Genomic DNA, 23476 nt, shown 5'->3' with positions numbered 1-23476 from the left:
TTGTTTGCTTCTTACTGCAATTTTTGCTCCTTGTTGGGCCATGGCTCTGGGATCCTCCCATTCTTTGGGCAGCATCCATCTCAGCCACCGCATCACCCTATGGACAAGAGATAGGGAACTAGTACCAACATGCTGACTTCTGGCGGCTGCTTTTTCTGTGAGTTATAATAAAGCCTTTCATCTCTGAAAAAGAAGAGTGATCAGATGTCCCTCCAATCTCCCTACCCTCAGGATTGAAATGTCAGCATCTTTGACTGCTGCCTGAATGACTGTCCCAAACATCCCATCTGTTTCCAAAGCCCACCTTCTTCACCTCTGAAGTTTTCTGCACCTTCATTCCACCAGCACAAACCTAACCCTGAGCCTCATCATCTCACTTAATCTATCGAAACAGACTCTTAACTAGCCTAGCCCTGCCCTGGGTTTCCATTTTATTCTATTTCCTGCATCTGCTCATGTTACTTCTCCTGTTTATCATACCAAGTGCTCTTCATTATTAATGCAGTAAGTCTGAGCTCTTTGCTCTGCATTCAAAGTCATCTATGTGGGCCTCAAAGTTATGATATAATAATGTTCAATTCTATAATTGAGTACTGAGTGCCTGCTATGCAACAAGTATATGGTACTAGATCTTCTGAATGATTCTCAAATAAAGAGGACACTCTTCGCTGGTTTGGCTCAGTGGATAGGGCGGACTGAAAGGTCCCGGGTTCGATTCTGGTCAAGGGCATATACATTGGTTGAGGGCACATCCCTGGTGTGGGGTGTGCAGGAGGCAGCTGGTCGATGATTCTCATTGATGTTTCTAGTTCTCTATCCCTCTCCCTTCCTCTCTGTAAAAAATTAATAGAATATATTTAAAAAAAGAGGACACTCTTCTCAAAGAGTTTGTAGTTGCCACTTCTTATAATATCTATTATGATGGTTTCCAGGTACTGAATGCTTCAGACAGGACACATGTTCCCTCTGCTCTAGTCCACATGGAACGCCTACTTTTCTTCATGACTTCCCCACCATCATTCATATAGTCCCAGGCCTGGAATGGTTTCTTCTTCTTTTTTTAATTGATTTCAGAGAGGAAGGGAGAAGGAGAGAAAGATAGAAATATTAATGATGAGAGAGATTAATTGACCTGCTGCCTCCTGCATGCTTCCTACTGAAAATCAAGCCCACGACCTAGGCAAGTGCCCTAGCTGGGAATCAAACTGTGAACTCCTGGTTTGTGGGTCAGCACTCAACCACTGAGCCACGCTGGCCAGACTGGAATGGTTTCTTTAATCACCTTTCTTTAACACATATTTATTGCTAATCTCAAAGCAGGAGTCAACGTCACACAAATTCTCATCTTTCTGAGAACAAATGTAAAATGCATCTGGTCATATAAAGAGAATAAAGTAGGTTAAGAATCAAACTGACAAAGTCTTACCCCTTCTTGACTGATGAAATTTCTGTGCTCCTCACCACTGTATGAGCTGTGCTGGAGGCTAAGTACAGTAGTTAGCATAATAAATTCAAAAAGTTGTTGGAAGGCTGATGGACATCTTCAGCAGGGCTAAAGATCTGCAAATTATTCCCTACTGCCAAATAGCTGAGGGCAAATCCCCTAACCTGGTAATCCTTTATTGTTTACCAAACCTTACCTTTGATATGTATACCTGCTTTGCTAAAGAGTAAAATGTGTGAATAAAAAGCTGAGTGGGTCCAAAGATTCAGAGAGCCACTCCACTAGAGAGCTGGTTTCCATCTGGCTCCCCCAAAATGCCTTCCAAATTAATATTTCTTGCCTAGTATATTCATTTGTGTCACAATCCCTTCTCCAGATTTCTGAACCCTTGCTGGGAAAAGACTGTGGCAGGACTGTATGGTAGAACCCATTCTACAGTGAGGTGGGGGAGATAAGGAGTGAAGGGACTAATCCCATTCAAAACACATGATTGAGAACAGCAATCATGATGATGGCTAATATTTATTAAGTATTCAAAATATAAGCAGTAGCCATTTAAAACCTTACACTGATAAATTGAGATTCTATTATTCCCATGATATTGATACTTGAGACATAAAGGAGGTTAAGTTGTCAACATTTGCAATGATGATATATGGCAGATCCAAATGAACCAAGGCAGTTCAGTTTGAAGGCCTAAACCAATCACCATTCCCTGATTTAACCCACAGGATGGCAAGGTGCTCTTCAAAGATGGAATCAATGAGTGATGGTTAGATGTCCAACAGATTTCCACGTTAATTACCTCCCCTGCTGCCAATCTCCTCTCCTATAAATCCATCCTCCAAAAATACAGGAGTGATTTATTCAACATGAAAGTCCAACTTTGCCATTATTCTGACTAAACAATTCAATGGCTCCCATTACTGGAACGAGAAACCATTGTTATATATTGCTTTGCAATGAAATTTATGAGGTGGTGTGTCAGTTTAAGAAATCTTCTACACCACATCTAAACACCCGGTATAGAAGAAAAAGTTTATTTTGTGAGTTGTTGTATTAGCCATTCTGAAGGGAATCCTTATTGGATGTCAGTGAAAGACTGTTGCATGAATATTTAGTTTTTCTGCCCAGAAATCTGCTTTTGGGAAGGTATTACAACAAAGTCAGGGAAGCTCAGGGTGGGCAAAGGGGAGAATGGTTAAACACAAGGGCTCTGGAGCCAGAGTTTGCAGGACTGAGTTTGCACTTGAGGTTGCCTTGCCTACAGCAACCTCAAGTGCAATTGGAGGAAAACATCTTCCTCATGGGATTTCTGTGAGGATTGAAAGAGGTAACATTAAAGAACTTAAAATAATGTCTACATAGAAATTTCAAATAAAGTAATAATATTTATATATCATTAAAGTTTTCATTCTTCTATACTTTAGTTAATTTATAGTTTACATAGTAATATGTGAATGTAGTTTTCAAAAACAAGAACTATAAGAGAGTATGGGAAAAAGAAAAGGTGACCCTCTCCAGAGAAAGTATTGCTAAGATTTCTCATTTGCTCTTCTAGAATTTTTCTATGCATATAAAAATATACATGAGCTTTTATTTAAAATAAAAAAATAAAAGATAGCATTTATGGTAGTTTTTCACCTTGCCTTTTTTTCCTGTGAAGATTGTTCCGTAGATTTACTGAGTTGCTTTCAATGGCTTTGCAGTATGTCAACATGTAAATGTGGTAAACTTATTTAACACCTTCTCTATTGATGGACATGTATGTCATTTTTCCATCATTCTCTGTGACAAAATTCATTTCCATGAATATGCTTGTATGATTATTTCTATAGAATCCATTTCCAGAAGTGGAATTGCTAGGTAAACTGTATGTGCATTTGAAAGTTTTATAGCTCTTGTTCAACTGCCTTCTGAAGAGGCTGAATTTATATCTCTACTCAGTTGTAGTATAGAGAAATTATTTAAATATATTTCTATAAGCCACTCAATTTTCTTAGGCCAGTTTTCTCTCTGTCCCAGAAAACCTCAAGCTATGTTCCTGCCTCCTTGCCTGTAATCTTGTTTTGTTCTGAGCCTGGAATTCCCCCCCCCCTTTTTTTTCCATTTGTCTATCTCCAGGGGTGGGGAGTCTTTTTTCTGGCAAGGGCCATTTGGATATTTATAGCATCATTCACGGGCCATATAAAATTATCAACTTAAAAATTAGCCTGATAGATTTGGCCAAACATTTAATTAACTCACCTCTAATGCCTTTGCAGGGGCAGACCAAATGGTTTCTCAGACCTCATATGGCCCTGATTCTAAGCCCTACCCATCTGCATTAGTAGAACACACTCAGTTGCAAATAAAACTCTAATGATGCTGAAACCAGTTTGGCTCAGTGGTAAAGCGTCGGTCTGCAGACTGAAAGGTCCCAGGTTCGATTCCGGTCAAAGGCATATACATTGGTTACCGGCACATCCCCGGTAGGGGGTGTGCAAGAGGCAGCTGGTCTATGTTTCTCTCTCATCCACATTTCTAGCTCTCTCTCTCTCTCTCTTCCTCTCTGTAAAAAATCAATAAAATATGTTGTTGTTGTTGTTGTTTTAAATAAAAATGAAACTAGCTGAAGAAAAGTTAAATGGGGAATTGAGGATAGTTATTGAAAGAATTCTAGGTAATCATAAAATTGAAAGATGAGCTACAGATTCCACGGCAGTTCTAAGGACCTAAGACTGGAATCCATACATATTCCTTCCAATTCCCTATTTCCAACTCTTCATATTTCTATATGACCTAATTCTCTTATGTAGTAGATTGATAGGTCCCAAAGATGTAAAAAATGTGAAAGTTTAGCCCTAACTGGTTTGGCTTAGTGGATAGAGCATCGACCTGCGAACTCAAGGGTCCCAGGTTTAATTCAGGTCAAGACAATATTCCTTGGTTTCAGGCACATACCCAGAAGGAAGTGTGCAGGACGCAGCTGATCAATGTTTCTCTCTCTTCAATGTTTCTAACTCTCTATTCCTTTCCCTTCCTCTCTGTAAAAAAATAAAAATAAAAATCAATAAAATATACTTTTTTAAATGTGAAAGTTTACATAAAAGATATCAGATTATAAACATGAAAATTCATGTTTTACCTTGGCAACTTCTGGCTATCCTTACGTTTGTTGTCCTCTCATGAGTCATTACATGGAATTCAATGAAGATCAGAAAGCACTGGCTGAATGTCCAAAAAAATAAATCCTCCCAAATATCAGGGAGTCAAAATTCCACTGTAATTCTTTATAATTTTACTAGAGGCCCCATGCATGAAAATCGTGCACGGGGGTGGTGGTGGTGGCGTCCCTTAGCCCAACCTGCACCCTCTCCAATCTGGGATCCCTGGAGGGATGTCCAACTGCCCATTTAGGCCTGATCCCAGAAGGATGTCCCAGTCGGACCTCCCTCTCACAATCCAGGACTGCTGGCTCCCAACTGCTTGCCTGCCTGCCTTCCTGATTGTCCCTAACCGCTTCTGCCTGCCAGCCCAATCACCCCCTAACCACTCCCCTGCCAGCCTAATTGTCCCTAACTGCCCTCACTTGCAAGCCCAGGTCCACTTCTACAACTGCCCTTCCCTGCAGACCCAGTCATCCCCAACTTCCCTCCTGTGCCGGCCTGGTCACTCCTAACTGTCCTCCCCTGTAGGTTTGATTGCCCCCAACTGTCCTTTCTTGCAGGCCTGGTCTCTCCCAACTGTCCTCCCCTGCTGGTCTGATTGCTCACAACTTCCCTCCCCTACTGGCCTGATCTCTCTCAACTGCCCTTTAAATGAAAATTGTCCAGCAACAAATTCAGGGCCATCTCTTCCCTGCCTCCCTGAGGAGAATGCTTTGGAAGTGCCCCTTCCTCACGCTCTCCGTGGTCCTGAACCACCCTCTAGAGCTGTCTTGTAGTGGCAGAGAAAATGTGATGGGGTGGGAGGGAGAGGATTAGGGAAGCTGTTCTGGGAACAAAGAAAAGGTTTTATTCCTAATCCTTTAATTTTAAATACTCGGTTACCAACAACAACAATAAAAACACAATCAACCTTGGCCAACAGAGAGAGCAAGCAATTTTGTGGGAGATAAATGTCCCTGTGCACAACACCTGGGGAAGTGGGCAGGTCACCACTGGGCAGAGACAGAATGGGTCAACTGCCATTTTCAATTGACATGCAACAAATTGTACGTGGATTTTATTTATTTAAACTTACATCAATGATGGAATAATTTCAAAACTAAAACAATAATAAAATCTCACAGTTCACAGAGTTGTGCTTAAGTATATTTTGTAATTCTAGAAATATCTCAAGAGTTATGGTTTTTACTCTTTAGCAAATTTTATGTCCACTAACTATGTTGCCATTTTTATTTTACATAATTATGCTGTTGGGTGTTGATTTATTTTACATAAAATTTTATTAATTTTAGCTTAAAACTAAGTGCTAGTGTGAATATTTTCCCTTTGAATGCACTAAGCTACTTTCCATTCACAAATGTTTAGGAAAAAAACAACTCTTCACACTTGTCAGAAGAGATTTGATGCCTGTGATTAAAAATAGAGAAGCCCCAATGCAAGAATGCCTCAGTTGAGTAGAGCTTTTATTGCTGTTCTTCTCATTGTATGTATATATATGACAATAAAGTTTACAGACCCTACTTGTGTTTCACAGCACCATATTACTCTGCCTTTGAACTAATCCTGTCATTGAGAGCTGTGATACTGAGTGTGGTCCCCACCCCTATACAGCAGATTCAGCATCACCTGACATGTGTTAAAAATGCAGATCCTCAGCCTGCCCTAGATCTTGGGAATCAGAACCTGAATCTCAACAAGATCCTCAGATCTAAGAAGCATCGATTGAGCAGATTCTTAAGCCAAATGTAATTTTCTAGCTCACTTTTAATTTCATTATTTCACATTTTTATAATTTTTAAAATATTTTATTGATTTTTTACAGAGAGGAAGAGAGAGGGATAGAGAGTTAGAAGCATTGATGAGAGAGAATCATCGATCAGCCGCCTCCTGCACACCCCCCATCGGGAATGTGCCCACAACCAAGGTACATGCCTCTGACAGGAATCGAACCCAGGACCTTTCAGTCTGCAGGCCGACGCTCAATCCACTGAGCCAAACCAGTTTCGGCAACTATTATTTCACATTTTTAAACCAAAAGCAAGAACAATTTAATTATAAGAGGAAACAAGGTTATCAAAGGGAAAGGCATCTTTGGGCTCTCGAATTGTACTGTCTATGATCAATGACTTTAAATAAGAAGGCAGTTGATTGTTTTGGGATCTCATTTGCATTGTGCCTACTTTTTTTCATCAAAGAGATCACAGCACTCTGTATTAATTGGTCTTATATCTTCTCTGAAAGCTTCCTGTCGGCAGGGCCATGTCTTAGATATCTAAATCCTCAGTGCCTAACCTAATGCCTAACACAGGAAGGTGCTCAAAACATTGGAATGGCAACACATAAACAAATAACCAATCACTTACCTGGCTTACATCCACCCTTCAAGTTCAAGTTTACAACTCCTCTCCTTCATAAAGATTTCTTCAGTTATTTCATCCACCATACTCTCCACCTGCTGTAAATACCATTTATTTGAGATTTAACACTTAACACACACACACACACACACACACACACACACACACACGATTTTAGTTATCAATTATCTTTATTTTGTATCTCTCTTATTACCCCATCCAGGCTGTATAAAATTTAACACCTTGCAGAGTAGGCATTCAAATATTTGTTATGCTTGAACTATCCTATCTAAAAAAGAGGAAATATGCTAATTGACTGCCTTACCCTCAAAGATGGCAGTACCCACAGCCACAAGATTGTAGCACCCAGTCCCCTCAGCCCTGCTAGGATGGCAGGCCCAGCAGGTCTGGCCACTTCTCCAGAGTCCCCCAGTCCCCTCAGCCACCTAGCCAACCAGGGCTGGCCCAGGGCACAGGCAAGCCTTGTTTGGCAGTGGCCCAGCCACCCAGGGCTGCCTGAGGCTCAGGTAACCAGGGCTGGCTGAGGTTTGCGCTGCCAGCAGAGGCAGCAGCAGAGGTGTGATGGGGGTGTTGCCTTCCCCTGATCACCGGGTCACTTCCCGCCCATGAGGATTCCCAGGTTGTGAGAGCGCAGGCCGGGCTGAGCAACCCCCGCTCCAGTGTATAAATTTTCATGTACCGAGCCTCTAGTCTTAAAATAAAAATAGACATTAACATGGGAAAATCTACAATCTTTGATTTTTCATCAAGCATAATTCTGAATTGCCAAAATTAATTCCAGAGATGACAATATTTAAACAGCTCCTCCAGCTGTGACCTATTTATCTTAATAAAGCATCTGTTTTGATACATTAAATACTTTTTAATTTTTAAATGGTTGGTTACATCCTTAGCCAACTCAATTCTTATTTCTGTTAGGACAATAGTTTATGCTTTTCTATCTTGACCGTATGTAAAATGGTTAATTTATAAAAGTTTATAATTAGAGATCATTTTAAAGATATATGTAATAATTTGTAAAGTCTGCATGATGTCCCTGATAGCACCACACAGATCAATATTTCCATTTTAATGCTAATTGTAGAGATATTGCTCAGTAGTGCACCTATGGCATTGAAGGTTTTAACGCCTGCAATCATAACTGCATTTGTGAATATCAAAATAGCTACTCCAGGGTACGTACACCTTAGTGTATTACACAAATGATCTCTAAGTGTCCGATAGATGGCAGCATTGAGCAAGAGATTTGGTTCTAGTTGGCGTTTTGGTTTCTGTGAATTTTCAGTTAGGAGTAAATTTTTCAAATAGTGTGTATCACCACAGTATACCACAAGACTAATTTAGTGTAAGGTGACAAGATGATAGTTGTACTTGCTTAAGTTACTTCACTTAGATTCCACAAAAACATCTCTTTCTATTCTGTATATACTAGTAAAAGGCACCAATGTGCACTTCCAGAACTATCACAACCCATTAATAATAATTTAAAAAAATGTAGAGAACAAATGGATCTACTATCGTATAATTATAATAAATATTAACCACCTTTAACATTGATAGTAAAACATCAGCAACTATGAAGAAATGGCAATACCTAGCATCCGATGATCAGTGATTATCTTCCACATGAAACCCATTGGTCTGACCAGAATTTGTTATAGCAATCTGGCTTATTTAATGATATCTAGCCAATATGTTAGCCACTGACATTAAATTTTTAAAGCAGAAACCCTTTCCCACTGAGACATTTTAAAAAAGCTTTTATAGTAATTTTTCTTATATGATCAAAATCCTAACCTTTCTGTGAAGGTTATTGTAGAATATTTGAAAATTCAATTGATCTTCCTGCCCTCTCCTTTTAGGAAAAAGTTCAATATTTTGTTTTCCATAGAGATGTGTTCTTTTTATTTAGTTTTTTTTTGGGGGGGGGGGGAGGGGGAGTGTCATTTGAAAAGTAAAAGTCTTGGGATTTTGATCGTATTCCTATAATATATGAAATAACCCCCACTCCGAGCTAAATGTCAGAACTAAAAAGCCCTTTGGCCTTAGCTTACATTGTTACTGGTAAACAACCCTTTATCTGTTTTCTTGCCAAGGGTGAAACCCCACACTGCTACACTTCACTACTAACTCCACGCTTCCCTGCTTAACCCACCCCTCCCCTGCTCCGCATAAAGCAAGCTATACCCCCAGAATCTCGGTCACTGTTATTGCCGCCTATCGCCAGCTCCAGATGCGTGTGTGCTATTTATAGCTTTGCCGTAGTGGGCACGTGTGCCCGCATTGCCAGGCTGCCAGGAGGAAAGAGGGCGGGCTTTCAATGCAACAGTGTGTACACAAATTACAGCTTAACCAGGTTTACTGGAGGATGCATGATGGCCGGGAACAAAAAGGTGAAAGGAGAACTGAGAAGCTCCCGGGCTTCGGTTGGGGAGTGCCCCCTTTGCAGATGCCCAGTCCCCGCAATTCACGTATCACACGCTGCTGCTGAATGGCGCTTAGCGTTCTTGTTAATTTTCTTCCCCCCTTCGCAACCTACCTTGGCCCCCCTACCATCCCACCCCACCTCCCCTCCTGTCAGGCAGAGCTTGAAAGACAGGGAGCCCCACCAATCAGCAGGCTTCTCCGGGAGACTCCCCCCGCCCTCACCCCGCCTGAAGGCCCAGCGCCTCGCCTGCTGCGTCTCCCCGCCAGCTTCCCGCAGCGCCTGGGAGCTGGCAGCAGACCGGGGCTCCCGCGCAAACAGGAGACGGGAACCCCGAACCGACCAGGAATGGGGGTGCAAACATAAGACAGCGTTAAGCCGAATGGCAAACGTCGTTTTCGTAGGGTCTTCGGTGCCAGCGGGGCAAGTAGGGGACCACACTGCCCGTGTATAGGTCAGCTTAAAAAATAAACAGAAACTTCGGGGAGCATTTGCTTGTTGGTGCCTGATCCCACAAGGTCAACTGAGAGTCTCTCCAAGCAGACCCAGGCTGCCGACCTGTTCTCGCGAGGTACCCCCATGTTCCTGCCCAGTCGAGCTGGCACCATCCTTGTTTTCTCCCCGTTATCCTTGTGGTCAAGGGTAAAGATTGTATGGGGGCAGCTCCATCGGTGTGTGACACAAACACGTCAGCCAATGTTTACGCAGGAGGCCTTAGGAATCCTCTGTAGGTCCCTAAAATATATATATTTTAAATCGCAAATAAATTTCGGAATATGATAGAGGACATCTCATTTTCTCTCCCCTTGCCTTCACCTCTACACGTGAATCCCCGCCCCTCGCTAGGATCGGGGAAGAGGAGAAGCCGTGATGTTTAAATGTTCCTCCTAACTCAGCAGCAGCTCATCTCACTGCGACGGGCATGGGGTGCTCCCCAGGAATTCCCTCTCCCCGTTTTTGTTTTTGTTTTTTTTTGTTTGTTTGTTTGTTTTGTTTTTTGGTTTTTTTTGAGTGACCAGAAGGCCTCCATCTCTGTCTGCCCTTGGGCGTCCCTCTGCTCCTTCCAGATTCCTCCCTGCAGCAAAGGCGGTGATTGCGAGGAGCAGGCTGGCCCACAAGTTCCTTAGGAAATCGTATAAAAACCCACATCTCAGCCACGGCCTGTCACCCCGAAACTGAAAAGCAGCTTTCCCTTTCCCTTGAGAAGAAAGCCGACCTCCCGAGGGGTTCATTTTTACCTGTTGGGCAAGACGCAGCCCCGCTCCGGCGCCCCCTCCTCCTCCGGCGGCCCTCCCACTCCGGGCTCTCTGGCTGCAGTGCACCCTGCCGCCCCCCCCCCCCCCTCCAGCTCCCCCCTCACTCCCGCTCTTCCCGAACTCCCCCCACCCCGCCGTTCTCCCAGACTCCCTTCTGCTTTGGGGTGACCACCCCAACGCCCCCGCCCGCGCCCGCGGCGGGGATTCCTGGGGCCGGGGGCGCCCTGGGTGGCGCGGGGAGGGCGGTGCGCCCGGGCCGCGGCCGCCAGGGGCGCTGGCTGAGCGCGGAGGGAGGCCCGGGGCGGGCGCCGCTGCGGCACCGCCGGGGGAGCGGGGGGCGGAGCGGGGCGGCGCGGGGCGGGCTCGGCCGGGAATGTAGAGACCCAGGCGGCAGCCTCCCGGCGGCGGCGGCGGCGGCGGCGGCGGCCGGGCTGCGGGGCGCAGAGGCTCCGTCACGTGTTCCTCTCCTGCGAGGGAGACGGCGGCGCGGTCGGAGGGGGCCGGCGCGCGGAGCCAGACGCCGCCGCCGCTTGTTTTGGTTGGGGCTCTCGGCAACTCTCCGAGGAGGAGGAGGAGGAGGAGGAGGGAGGAAGGAGGAGGGGAGAAGTAACTGCAGAGGCAGCGCCTCCCGGGAAGAGGCGTCTTCCCGGACTTCTTCCCAAACCTACTCCCTCGCCTCCCGCCCTCGGCCCCCTCCTCGCCTTCCCCTGCCGCCCGGAGGAGCCAGGGGCAGGGATGTGCCTGTCCCTCCGGCGCGTCCCCAGCTCCCCCGGTTGCCTAGGTGCGTTTCGCGTGGAAAAGCCACTTTCTCCGCCCGCCGAGATGGGCCCGAGCGGGGGCTGCAGAGGACGCGTCTGCGGGCGGCGGCGGCGGCCGCAGCAGCAGCAGCAGCAGCAGCCGCAGCGCCGCGGTCTCCGCGATTGAGCTGGTATTTGGGCGGCTGGTGGCGGCGGGGACTGTTGGGGGGTGAGAGGAGGCGGAGGAGGAGGAGGGAGAACCCCGTGCAACGTTGAGACTTGGCAGCTCGCCTCCCCCTGCCCAAGGATATTTAATTTGCCTCGGGAATCGCCTCTCGCAGAGGGGACCTCGGGAGGGAAGGCGCGCGCGCGCCCGGAGGGGCCACCCGGCGACCCCCGGCCTCTGTCGCCTGCCCGCTCGGGACTCCGGCTCGGGCGGCGAGGAGAGATGCATCCACACTCCTTCCCGGAGACTCGGCTCTGGGAGGATCCGGGCTGCACCCCCGCCGGACGCACTGCCTCTCCCCCGGGTGTTTGCATGAAACGCCCGTGAACTCTGGTCGGGGCTCATCTCCTCGTCCTCGCAGCCGCAGCGCCCTGCTTGGGCTGCTCCTTCCCCGGCGCGGGGTGGGGGGGAGGAGGGCGGCGTGGATTTGGGAGTCGGGGTTTTTGGCCGCCTCCAGCCCTGTTTGCATGCGCGGGGCCTCGGCGAGGAGCCTCCGCCCCCCACCGGGTGGATTTTCGGCGCCTCCCTCCGCTCGGCGGAGGCGGAGGTGGCGGCGGCGGCAGCATGGCGAGCCCCGCGGACGCCGAGGGCTTCTCGGACGTGCGCAAGGTGGGCTACCTGCGCAAACCCAAGAGCATGCACAAGCGCTTCTTCGTGCTGCGGGCGGCCAGCGAGGCGGGGGGCCCGGCGCGCCTGGAGTACTACGAGAACGAGAAGAAGTGGCGGCACAAGTCGAGCGCCCCCAAACGCTCGATCCCCCTCGAGAGCTGCTTCAACATCAACAAGCGGGCCGACTCCAAGAACAAGCACCTGGTGGCCCTCTACACCCGGGACGAGCACTTCGCGATCGCGGCGGACAGCGAGGCCGAGCAGGACAGCTGGTACCAGGCCCTCCTGCAGCTGCATAACCGCGCCAAGAGTCACCACGACGGGGCCGCGGCCCCCGGGACCGGGACGGGGGGCGGCGGCGGCGGCGGCGGCGGCGGGGGCAGCTGCAGCGGCAGCTCCGGCCTGGGCGAGGCCGGGGAGGACCTGAGCTTCTTCGGCGACTGCAACCCCGGGCCCGCCTTCAAAGAGGTCTGGCAGGTGGTCTTGAAACCCAAGGGCCTGGGCCAGACAAAGAACCTGATCGGCATCTACCGCCTCTGCCTGACCAGCAAGACCATCAGCTTCGTGAAGCTGAACACGGAGGCGGCCGCCGTGGTGCTGCAGCTGATGAACATCCGGCGCTGCGGGCACTCGGAGAACTTCTTCTTCATCGAGGTGGGCCGCTCCGCCGTCACCGGGCCCGGGGAGTTCTGGATGCAGGTGGACGACTCAGTGGTGGCCCAGAGCATGCACGAGACCATCCTGGAGGCCATGCGGGCCATGAGCGACGAGTTCCGGCCTCGCAGCAAGAGCCAGTCCTCCTCCAACTGCTCCAACCCCATCAGCGTGCCCCTGCGCAGGCACCACCTCAACAACCCGCCGCCCAGCCAGGTGGGGCTGACCCGCCGCTCCCGCACCGAGAGCATCACGGCCACCTCGCCCGCCAGCCTGGTGGGCGGCAAGCAGGGCTCCTTCCGCGTCCGCGCCTCCAGCGACGGCGAAGGCACGATGTCCCGCCCGGCCTCGGTGGACGGCAGCCCCGTGAGCCCCAGCACCAACAGGACGCACGCCCACCGCCATCGGGGGGGCTGCTCGCGGCTGCACCCCCCGCTCAACCACAGCCGGTCCATCCCCATGCCTTCCTCCCGCTGCTCGCCCTCGGCCACCAGCCCCGTCAGCCTGTCCTCGAGCAGCACCAGCGGGCACGGCTCCACCTCGGACTGCCTTTTCCCGCGGAGATCCAGCGCTTCCGTGTCCGGCTCCCCGAGCGACGGCGGCTTCATCTCCTCCGACGAGTACGGCTCCAGCCCCTGCGATTTCCGGAGCTCCTTCCGCAGTGTCACCCCGGATTCCCTGGGCCACACCCCGCCGGCCCGCGGGGAGGAGGAGCTGAGCAACTATATCTGCATGGGAGGCAAGGGGGCCGCCTCCACGCTCGCCGCCCCCAATGGCCACTACATCTTGCCTTCTCGGGGTGGCAATGGCCACCGCTACCTCCCGGCCGCTGGCGCTGGCGTGGGCACCACGAACTCGGCCCAGGCTGGGGAGGACGCGGCCGGTGCTGCTGCCGAGCTGGACAATCGGTTTCGCAAGCGGACTCACTCCGCTGGCACATCCCCCACCATCTCCCACCAGAAGACCCCGTCGCAGTCCTCCGTGGCTTCCATTGAGGAGTATACAGAGATGATGCCCGCCTGCCCACCAGGAGGGGGCAGTGGAGGCCGGCCGCCCAGCCACCGGCACTCCGCCTTCCTGCCCACCCAGTCCTACCCGGAGGAGGGTCTGGACATGCTCCCCCTGGAGCGCCGCGGAGGGGGCCAAGGCCGCCCCGACACCTCCAGCCTCCACACGGATGATGGCTACATGCCCATGACCCCAGGGGTGGCCCCGGTGCCAGGCAGCCGGAAAGGCAGCGGGGACTACATGCCGATGAGCCCCAAGAGTGTGTCTTCCCCGCAGCAGATCATCAACCCCCTCAGACGCCATCCCCAGAGGGTGGACCCCAATGGCTACATGATGATGTCCCCAAGTGGCAGCTCCTCCCCGGACACTGCGGGTGGGCCCAGCAGCAGCAGCAGCAACAGTGCCGCCCCTCCTCGGAGTAGCTATGGGAAGCCCTGGACAAATGGGGTTGGGGGCCACCCCTCCCACCCGCTGCCACCCTCCAAACTACCCCCGGAGAGCAGCGGTGGGAAGCTCTTGCCTGGTACAGGCGACTACATGAACATGTCACCGGTGGGGGACTCCAGCACCAGCAGCCCCTCCGACTGCTACTGCGGCCCCGAGGACCCCCAGAACAAGCCGGTGCTCTCCTACTACTCATTGCCAAGGTCCTTCAAGCACACCCAGCGCCCGGGGGACCCGGAGGAGGCCGCCCGGCACCAGCACCTGCGCCTTTCCTCCAGCTCTGGCCGCCTTCTCTATGCTGCAGCCGCCGAAGATTCCTCTCCCTCCACCAGCAACGACAGCCTGGGTGGGGGATACTCCGGGGGGAAGCCCGAGCCCAGCCTCCCGCCTCAACTCCACCATCAGGTCCTGCAGACCCATCTGCCTCGAAAGGTGGACTCGGCTGCGCAGACCAACAGCCGCCTGGCTCGGCCCACGAGGCTTTCCCTGGGGGACCCCAAGGCCAGCACCTTACCTCGGGCTCGAGAGCAGCAGCAGCCCGCGGCCCTCCTGCTCCCTCCGGAGCCCAAGAGCCCGGGGGAATATGTGAATATAGAGTTTGGGAGTGATCAGCCTGGCTACTTATCCGGTCCCGTGGCATCCCACAGCTCACCTTCCGTCAGGTGTCCGTCCCAGCTGCAGCCAGCTCCCAGGGAGGAAGGGGCTGGCACCGAAGAGTACATGAACATGGACCTAGGGCCTGGCCGGAGGGCGCCCCCCTGGCAGGAGAGCCCTGCGGTCCAGCCGAGCAGAGTGGGCCCTGCACCTCCAGGGACCGCCAGCGCATGCAGGCCTACCCGGGCAGTGCCTAGCACTCGGGGTGACTACATGACCATGCAGGTGGGTTGTCCCCATCCGAGCTATGTGGACACCTCTCCAGTCGCCCCTGTCAGCTATGCTGATATCCGGACAGGCGTTGTGGAGGAGGGGAGCCTTCCCGGGGCTGCAGCGGCTGCTCCCTCCTCTTCCTCGACAGCCTCTGCTTCCCCCACTGCGCCTCAAGGAGCAGGGGAGCTGGTGGCCCCGCAGGGGTCCGGGGGCACGAGTGCCTTCACCCGGGTGAACCTCAGTCCCAGTGGCAACCAGAGTGCCAAAGTGATCCGCGCAGACCCGCAAGGGTGCCGGAGGCGGCATAGCTCCGAGACCTTCTCCATGCCTAGCGCCCCCCGGGCCGGCAACACGGTGCCCTCAGCGGGGGCTGCAGTAGGGGGCAGCAGTGGCGGCGGCAGCAGCAGCATTGAGGATGTGAAACGTCACAGCTCTGCTTCCTTTGAGAACGTGTGGCTGAGGCCTGGGGAGCTCGGGGGAGCACCCAAAGAGCAGGCTCCAGTGCGAGGGGCTGCAGGCGGTTTGGAGAATGGTCTGAACTATATAGACCTGGATTTGGTCAAGGACTTCAAACAGCGCCCCCAGGAGCACCGCCCTCAGGGGCAGCGTCCCCAGCCCCCAACCCGTCATCATCATCATCATCATCCTCCAGGTAGCAGTGAGAGCAGCTCCTCCAGCCGCTCCAGGGAGGATGTAAGCGCCTATGCCAGCATCAGTTTCCAGAAGCAGCCAGAGGACCTCCAGTAGCTCAACTGAACATCACAGCAGGTGCGTTTCGTGGTGACAAAGTCGGAAGACAAGTTCACTTGAACCTGGTGCTTGAATTCCGTTTCTCTCTGCTTCTGCCCCTTCCCTCTCTTTCCTGTTTCTTCCTTAAGGAGTTGCATTCAAGAGGTGGGTGGGAGAGGTTAGGGCACTTAAAATGCTCACCCCACGGTGACACCTGGCTGATAGTCTAGTCAGTCATATTAACCTGTAGGAGGGCTGTTTTTACTGGAGGCTCCGGACTGTAGTATTTCCAAAACATATGTTCTTTCATGCCAGTTCTGAGGTTTGTGAAGTTCATGTGTAAGAACTTTTTATCTCTTTATAGAAGTTTACTTTTGACTGTATGTTTAAGTCACTTCCTGGAAGGGACAGTTCTTCTACAAAAATATTTGTTCGAACAGGGCTCAGCCTTCATTTGAAATCATTTCTCAGAGCTCTGAGTTTGATCTTGATAAGTTGCTCTGTATACTTTAGTTCTGTGATTACACAATACCAAGGTAACAAAAATAGCAGTAGGAAACATCAGCTTTTATTCACGCCCTCCTAAAATGATTCAGGAGAGAGCGATTGGTTAAGCTTACATATTTAGAAAGAAATAACCTCTCTACCTGTGACCCTTTAGAAAGTAATGATGGGTGATGCTTTCTTTTGGTTCCTGAACCAGGATTTATGAAACATTCACATAGAGACCCACCACCTCACAGGCATGGCTGCTTTTGTATAGGGCATGCAGGGAAGTCTGCATACGTCTGGGACCCGTTATTAGTTAAGAGTTACGGTAATTCAACCCAGTGTGTCTGCCTCACAGTTGTTTGTTCTTGCGAAGGCTTGCACAGAGACATCACACAGATCATGTGGGGGCTCCTGTGCATTGTCTGTAAAATTACTTAACATTTTTATGTTGAAAGAAGGAGTACCAAGTCAAGGAAATGGAGGGGTTTATCCCGTACTCTTCATGTTTAGGCTATTTGTTGTTTGTCTTTTAAGTTCCAGAGTAGATAACCTCATGAAATGTTGAAAGGTGGCTTCAGGTCTTCTGTGGGCAGAGCTGTATTGAAAATGGAAAGCATTTGTAATAGGAAATTAGTTTGCCCTCCCTTCTGTTGAGCCTGTTTTCTGGTGGTCATCGTTGTGGGAAGAAGAGAAGAGTATAGTTCGCAAATAATGTGGTGAGTTGGCAAATGCAGAAGTTTCCAGCATTTGGAAGCACTTTATTCGGCCAAATAGTTTATCTTGTGACCGTCTTCTTACATATGCCTCACAGAATGAGCTTTCCGAAGCCTTAATCTTAATATGTATCCATTCGTAAGAAGTTAATTTGTGCATTGGGTTCCTAGTGATAGGTATTTGTGTATGTGGTCACAGCTCCTTGGTTCTAACAGTTTCCAATATTTGAGCTCTACCATTTCCGTGATGTAAAACAAGGTGTAAGTATACAAACAAGTTAAGATTTTTTGGTGATAAAGATATATTGCAAAAAGCCGCTGTTTGACCAATATTCAGTATTTCTTTTCATGATTCACTAGAAGAGACTTAATTTTGTTTATCAATATGAGCAATAAAAATCTTTGAAAATGTTTTGGGGAATGTGAATCCTGCTAACACTTTAATCATTTGTAGTGCAAAGTCTTTCATTTGTAAAGTAATGACCATCTGAAGGAAAAATTCCTAGCAGAACTTAAATTTTTGTTATAAAGGAGATGAAAGAAGAGGCTAAGAAACAAGTTTTCCTCGCCTATTTTCTTAATTTGAACAGTCTTCTTTTTATAGAGTAGAATAAATAATATTTGCTCTGAAGGAAATTTATGATCAAATTGAGTTTTCATTTTTAAAAAGGGCTTAAAATCCTCCATTATGTGGAAGATACATCAAAAACCAACCAAGCAAAACAAAAATAACCTTCTATTCTTAGTTTTCTTAGGAAAAATATAACATTCTGAAATAATCATAGAATCATTTCCCTAATAATCTTGGAATAGCAGTAGGCCATGCTTTAACAGCACCGTGCCAGACAACTCTACAATGTTTATTTGTAAGATGTAAATGGAGAGAGATGAGAGGTGTGTGTGTGTGTGTGTGTGTGTGAGTACCAAATGCTACTTGGCACATGCACACCCTGAATTGTGCTTGCTTGCCTTTGCCCGTTGACCTTAAAGATGTGATTTGATAGTCATTTATATACTGAAACAAAAGGAAATCAAACCTGCCCTTGGCAAACAACTTTTCCTAGAAATACGTTACCTTGTGAAAACATGGTCTTTCTAACTTCCTGAGCAATTGCCATCTTTGCCTCTCTTTCCCATTTCTCAGGTAAAACCTGGAACATGAAAGGGAACCAGGTGCTATGGGAGTGTGCTCATGCCTCCCAAGGCCTCATCTTAAACGTCTCCGCTTGTCTAATGTGTTTTGCTGTCTATGAACAGAACATTTGTGAGGCTTTTAGCTCAGGTACCCTTTGCTTCACCTCCTGTGCCGCCAGCCATCTTTTCTGTTTCTTCTTTTGGTAGGCCTGTGTGTCTTTCAAACTTGGTTCTGACCTGATAGATCGTTTTCCAGTATCCCCCCCTCCCCATCCCCATTCCCTTTGTTTCCCACCTATGTTCCTGGCATCGCCCCACCTCCACCCCCCTATTTTCCCCTCCATTCTAGAATTCCGCAGTATTTGTGGCCTCCTCTCTGCAGAGAGTAAGCCGAGAGCCCAAGGAGGGCAAAAAAGGACGCAGCAGCCCAGCTGCCTTTAACCCGCGTTTACCCCAAATTCTCCTTTTCGTTTTGAAACTGCAGCTGGGTAGACGGGAGCAGGCTTTGGCAAGGACACTGACCCAAGCCATCTTTTTAGGTTCCTCCTCCTCCTCCTCCTCCTCCTTCTTTTTTTTTGGGGGGGGTCAGGGATTCTGTCTACCCATCTCCCGCCTCCCATTTCCCCTCGCTGTGTGGCCTTTTTGTCTGGCTCAAACCCTGTAGGCTCTGGCACTTTCCTCTTTCCAGGGTCACCTCCTCTTCCTGCATTCCTCCCTATTTATTTGGCACTTGGCTCTCTCCCCGGCCCCCCCCTCTCCTTAGCCCCCTTTTGCCCAGACTTGAGGATTCGGCCTCAGCCGCCCTCTGAAGTCTGCCATCCCGCCCAGCCTCGGTGGCCCGAGGGCACCGCGGTGGCCTGGGCCCTTCCGCTGCCCCCGTGGTGGGCGAGCCCTTGCCCTTGAGGCCTTGCGGAGCACAGACTGCCTCTGAGGGGGCGGGGCAGGCGGGAGCTGATTGGTCTCCCGCCAGAGCCAATCAGCGGGGGGATCAGCCCGGCTGTGCGGGTGGGAGGCGGGGCCAGGGATGGCAGGGGTCCCACAGTGACCGAGCGCCTGGGGTCCGGGCGGCCTTTCCCCACCCCTCTCCTCCCACCCCTCTCCTCCCACTTTCTCCTCCCACCCCTCTCCTCCCACCCCTTCCCTCCAGCGCGGGCAGCACTGAGCCAAACCCGCGCCCCTTCCTCCTCCTCCCAGAGGATGCGCGCACTCAGACTGGAATCCTAAGAATGAGAAAGTCCAAGCGGCCCACTTGACCGAGACGCACACTTCCTCTCGTTTTTTAATTGAGAAAAATCCAGGCCCTGACCATGTGACGTGCCCCATTTTGTTTCCCTCCTCTGGCTACTACGGTTTACTAAGACACCGCCGTGTTCCTTCATCTTCCTGTCTTAAAATCCGGGAGCTGGAGGCAGCTGCAGCACGTGGTGGTGGTGCTCAGGACTCTCACATTTTCCTCCCTAACCGATGGGAGGGAGGAGAAAAAAGGACTGAGAAGGGTTAGGGACCATGGGGGAGGGGGAAATAATTTGTCTTGAAATTGTATTAGGGTCAACACTATATTGAGTGCCCATAGTTTGCCAAGCATGGACAAAAGCTGAGCTCACAGTGAAATGGAAACCTCTGATAGGAGCTTGCAAATCTTGAGCATTTAGAGATTCGTTGTAAGGGCTCAGATCGGGTTCCTTTCTGAGGTGGAAGGAAATACTGCTTAAGCTCTCAAAAACAGATTTTACTTTTGACCACTGACCTCCCCTGTGCAAGCTCCTCCGGGCAGCCTGGGCGACCTGATGTTTGAAACCTGCTAGATTTGTGTCGTGTTCCCTCAAATAATCAAAAGTATGTAAGATGTGTTACTAGATGGGTCAGAAACTTTGTTGACACGTGTCCTTCCTAAAATAAAGAAGAAAAATGAGAAATACTGTGGAAGTATTTTTTTTTTTCCTCCCCCTCACCCCAGGCTCTCAAATATGCATTTCTTACCAGCCAGAGTCCCTGAGTCATAACCAAAGGCCACAGTTTTCCTTAGGTGCTGATAAGAACATCCCCAGTGAACTTGTAAGAAAGAAGGACTGCCCTGGTGTAAGTGCCATGCCCTGATACTGCTTCTGAGCTGTGGAAAAGAGTTTCTCTGTTGTTCCAGAAAACTCTGAACATCTAACAATCTTCTTAATTTCTGCCATTGTTTAGGTGGCTTTATAATAAAAAAAAGAAAGAAATCCATAAAAATTTCCAGATATCATTTATCTGATTGCCCCCCCCCCCCCCCGCACCGCAATAAAGACTGTCTCTAGTATTGCCATACATATAGTAAGAGAATTGGAATTCACAAGTGCATTCCCCTCCCCCCTTTTTTTCCTTCTCATTTTTGGTTTAATCAAGATTCCTGGAAATGGCTTTATGCTATCTTGACTGATGCAATGGAAAAAGCAGCTCCTTGGAGCCAGAGACCTTGCCTTGTAACAAACAGCCAGTGCCCTTCACTGGCTGAGTGACCTTGGACAAGTCACTTAAGTTCTCTGGACCTATTTCCTCATGGGTAACTTGAGAATTTTGTTCTAAATTATTCTAACCTCCTTTGCAGCTCTAAACATAGGCCTGTTTTGTAGAAAATGACTGATAGCATTTAATGGGTCAGTTGAAATGAGGATTCTTTTTGAGGAAGCTGCTGATGGGGTCACAATGAAGTGCATTAGAGTATTCTGTGTTGTACTGTCCCGCAGACACTCTTTATGGTTTGATTAAGGACTGATTTTAACCCTTCTTCTTTGGATTAGGGGGCATATGCAGGTTTTAGCACACTTTAAGACAGAACCCCCTGACTGAACCGGACTAAAATTTTGGAACTTAATCTAGATTGGATGAGGCTCCTCCTTCCCTCCCTTATAAACTGGAATGTGTGAGGGAATTCAACTCACCTGCTGGTCCTGCATTCTGAGGTCAGCTATTGGAAGCATCCCTCCCCAACCCACAGGTCAAGCTTCAACCAATCCATTTCTATGACATTATTCTGCTTGTTCTGTGGGAAATCACTTTTCCCACTGGTGGCCTGTTTATGGATAATGTCTCTCATTTGTACCAGCAGAATCCTACAAGGAGGTGTCCACTTGAGTGAATGGGAAAGAAATCTGAGAGGTCAATTGGGAACTATCGGAAATCTTCCATAATTTTTTGTTTAGTTTTCACCTTCTCTGTTAGATGTGTGAAATAGCTCAACATTTTTCTTGCCGGCAAAATGATTGTCATCCAGCTTTTTTGTGTTTTGGGTTTTCGATTAGTTGAGCTACACACGGCTTTGCTGACCCAGTGTTATCGTGGCTGTTGAGGTGCCATGTATTCACAAGTTCCTAGCCTTTGGGCATCTCCGTGTGGATTTCATAAATCATTGGAATAGTCGGTTGACTCTTTAATTCAGAGCTTCATTGACTTATCTTTTCCTCCTGCTATAATCAGATATATGTCTTAGCTGTATATAGGATATAAATGGTTCTTTTTATTGGGTGGGTTGGTAATTTAGGATAAGGGAACATTTCACAATGTGAAGGTTTTGTTTTTGTTTTAAAGGAAGCCATTTCCTCAATTATTTCCTCATGTTGCAGAGTTACTAGAAATTGTATTCAAGGAAAAGAGCTTCTTGTGAATTCAGTTTGAAGTCAGTTTCACACTAAATAGTCCGTAACTTTGTTTTATTAATTCATTTTGTGTTTACTGGATACTCTCTCTGCCGCATTTATTATTGTGTAATTAATTTATTTCATTACCTTATGAGTCCATAACTATGTGGCAAACTTTATACTCTCTTTTTAAAATGTTATTGCAAAATATTCAGAAGTTGTAATCACACTGAAAGTTAAATGAACAGAATTATATTTTAATATTAGTATGGCATAATAGCGTACAAATTTCATACTCATTTCAAACTAATATGAAAAAATAGTTACAAAAAGTTACTGTAAAGCTTCCTAAAATATCATCAATTTACTTGTAATCTTGTCTTACATTATGGAAACGAATCTCTCCCTTTCTTAATTCACATTAAAAGGGGGCACATGGATTAGATAAATGAAATGTACTGTCATCAAAAGGCAAAGGAAAATTTTCCATTTTAATGATGTCTTACTGCAGGCTCTGCTGTCATCTGTTCAGATACATTTGATTGGGTAGTTATTTGTGCTTCTTCAGTGAGTCAGTGATCTTTGGACAACAGAGCTTTTAAAAATAATGTGTTTGTGTTGCAAAGGTTGCTTTTCTTTTTCAACTCCCTTTCTGCATTTTCATGAATGAGGGCTGCGGAATTGGATGTGTGGGTCAGACTGTAACTACAATCATCTCTGTCTTCAAGAGGAGAAGAGATTGTGTGGCTTTAGTGCTCTCCTTGAATGTTTTATTATCAAGCTGAGCTGAGTGCCTTGTTTTTTCCTTTTGTCATTCCATGTTCACTTTCCTCACTCTGTGTCACACTTCACCATCCCATCTCCCTCTGACCTCGCCCAGCTAGAGCCACACTCATACTCGGGAGCAATAATTGGTTGGTCTGAAGAAGATACCAGAGAAACCCCTTGTAGTAAAGGAAAAAGACTGATAAACTTTCCCCTTTTTTTTCTGTTGACCAAAATATACTTTGATGTGAGTTTTCTGATCCTCCTTGACACATTTAGGTCATGCTGCTGAACAGTATCACTTAATCTTGAGAAGTTGATAGTTCTATTTGTTGCAATGATCAAGGAGGCATTCTTTTATTTATTTATTTATTTATTTATTTATTTGTCTTCAAATATAAATTTTTTTGGGTGGCAAACAAACTATAATTTGTAAAGAAAGTCATGATTCTTTTAAGAAGGTTATGAGTTAAGTGAGCCAGGCAAAATTGTAAAACTGTATAAAAACATAACAGTTAATGGAAAGTGAAATATTCAGTAATTACTATGTCTTCAACCATGACTCACTTGATATTCTTTAATGATCACTTCCCTGTTCATTTAAAATTTATCTGAAGGGCTCTATGGGATATGATAAGTAATCACACTTACCCTTGAATGTCATGGATTGTGGGAATAATGAAGGGAGTTTGAGCAGGTTTAGAAGCCACCCACCTCCCAACTCCAACATAGATGACCTGACCTTGACCACTAAACCACTGTTTCTCACTGGTCCCCTCACCCCCCCTCCCCCTTTCCTCAATAAACACCATGGAGCACCTGTCGTGTTCCAAAT

At 48.3% G+C, this 23476-nt stretch overlaps 1 protein-coding gene and 1 long non-coding RNA gene across 2 annotated transcripts in view; one reads left to right on the top strand and one right to left on the bottom strand.

Annotated features, from left to right (window-relative positions):
- Window positions 1-5243: 5243 nt before the first annotated feature.
- On the bottom strand, window positions 5244-10727 carry LOC123651621. The gene is made up of 3 exons (XR_006740449.1): window positions 10635-10727; window positions 6957-7048; window positions 5244-6000 (listed from the first exon to the last, which is right to left on the bottom strand). It is a non-coding gene; the product is annotated as an uncharacterized LOC123651621 (long non-coding RNA).
- A 396-nt stretch (window positions 10728-11123) lies between these two features.
- IRS1 (insulin receptor substrate 1) overlaps window positions 11124-23476 on the top strand; it is a 58284-nt gene continuing 45931 nt past the window's right edge. The window contains exon 1 of the mRNA XM_036421124.2: window positions 11124-15965. Within this exon, the coding sequence (XP_036277017.1) occupies window positions 12180-15944 (3765 nt within the window). The 5' untranslated portion in view covers window positions 11124-12179 and the 3' untranslated portion in view covers window positions 15945-15965. The remainder of the gene's footprint in view (window positions 15966-23476) is intronic.

Source organism: Pipistrellus kuhlii, unplaced genomic scaffold (assembly GCF_014108245.1).
Source record: "Pipistrellus kuhlii isolate mPipKuh1 unplaced genomic scaffold, mPipKuh1.p scaffold_m20_p_7, whole genome shotgun sequence".
Taxonomy (NCBI): Eukaryota; Metazoa; Chordata; class Mammalia; order Chiroptera; family Vespertilionidae; genus Pipistrellus; species Pipistrellus kuhlii.
This window is presented reverse-complemented; position numbering and strand designations above follow the sequence as displayed.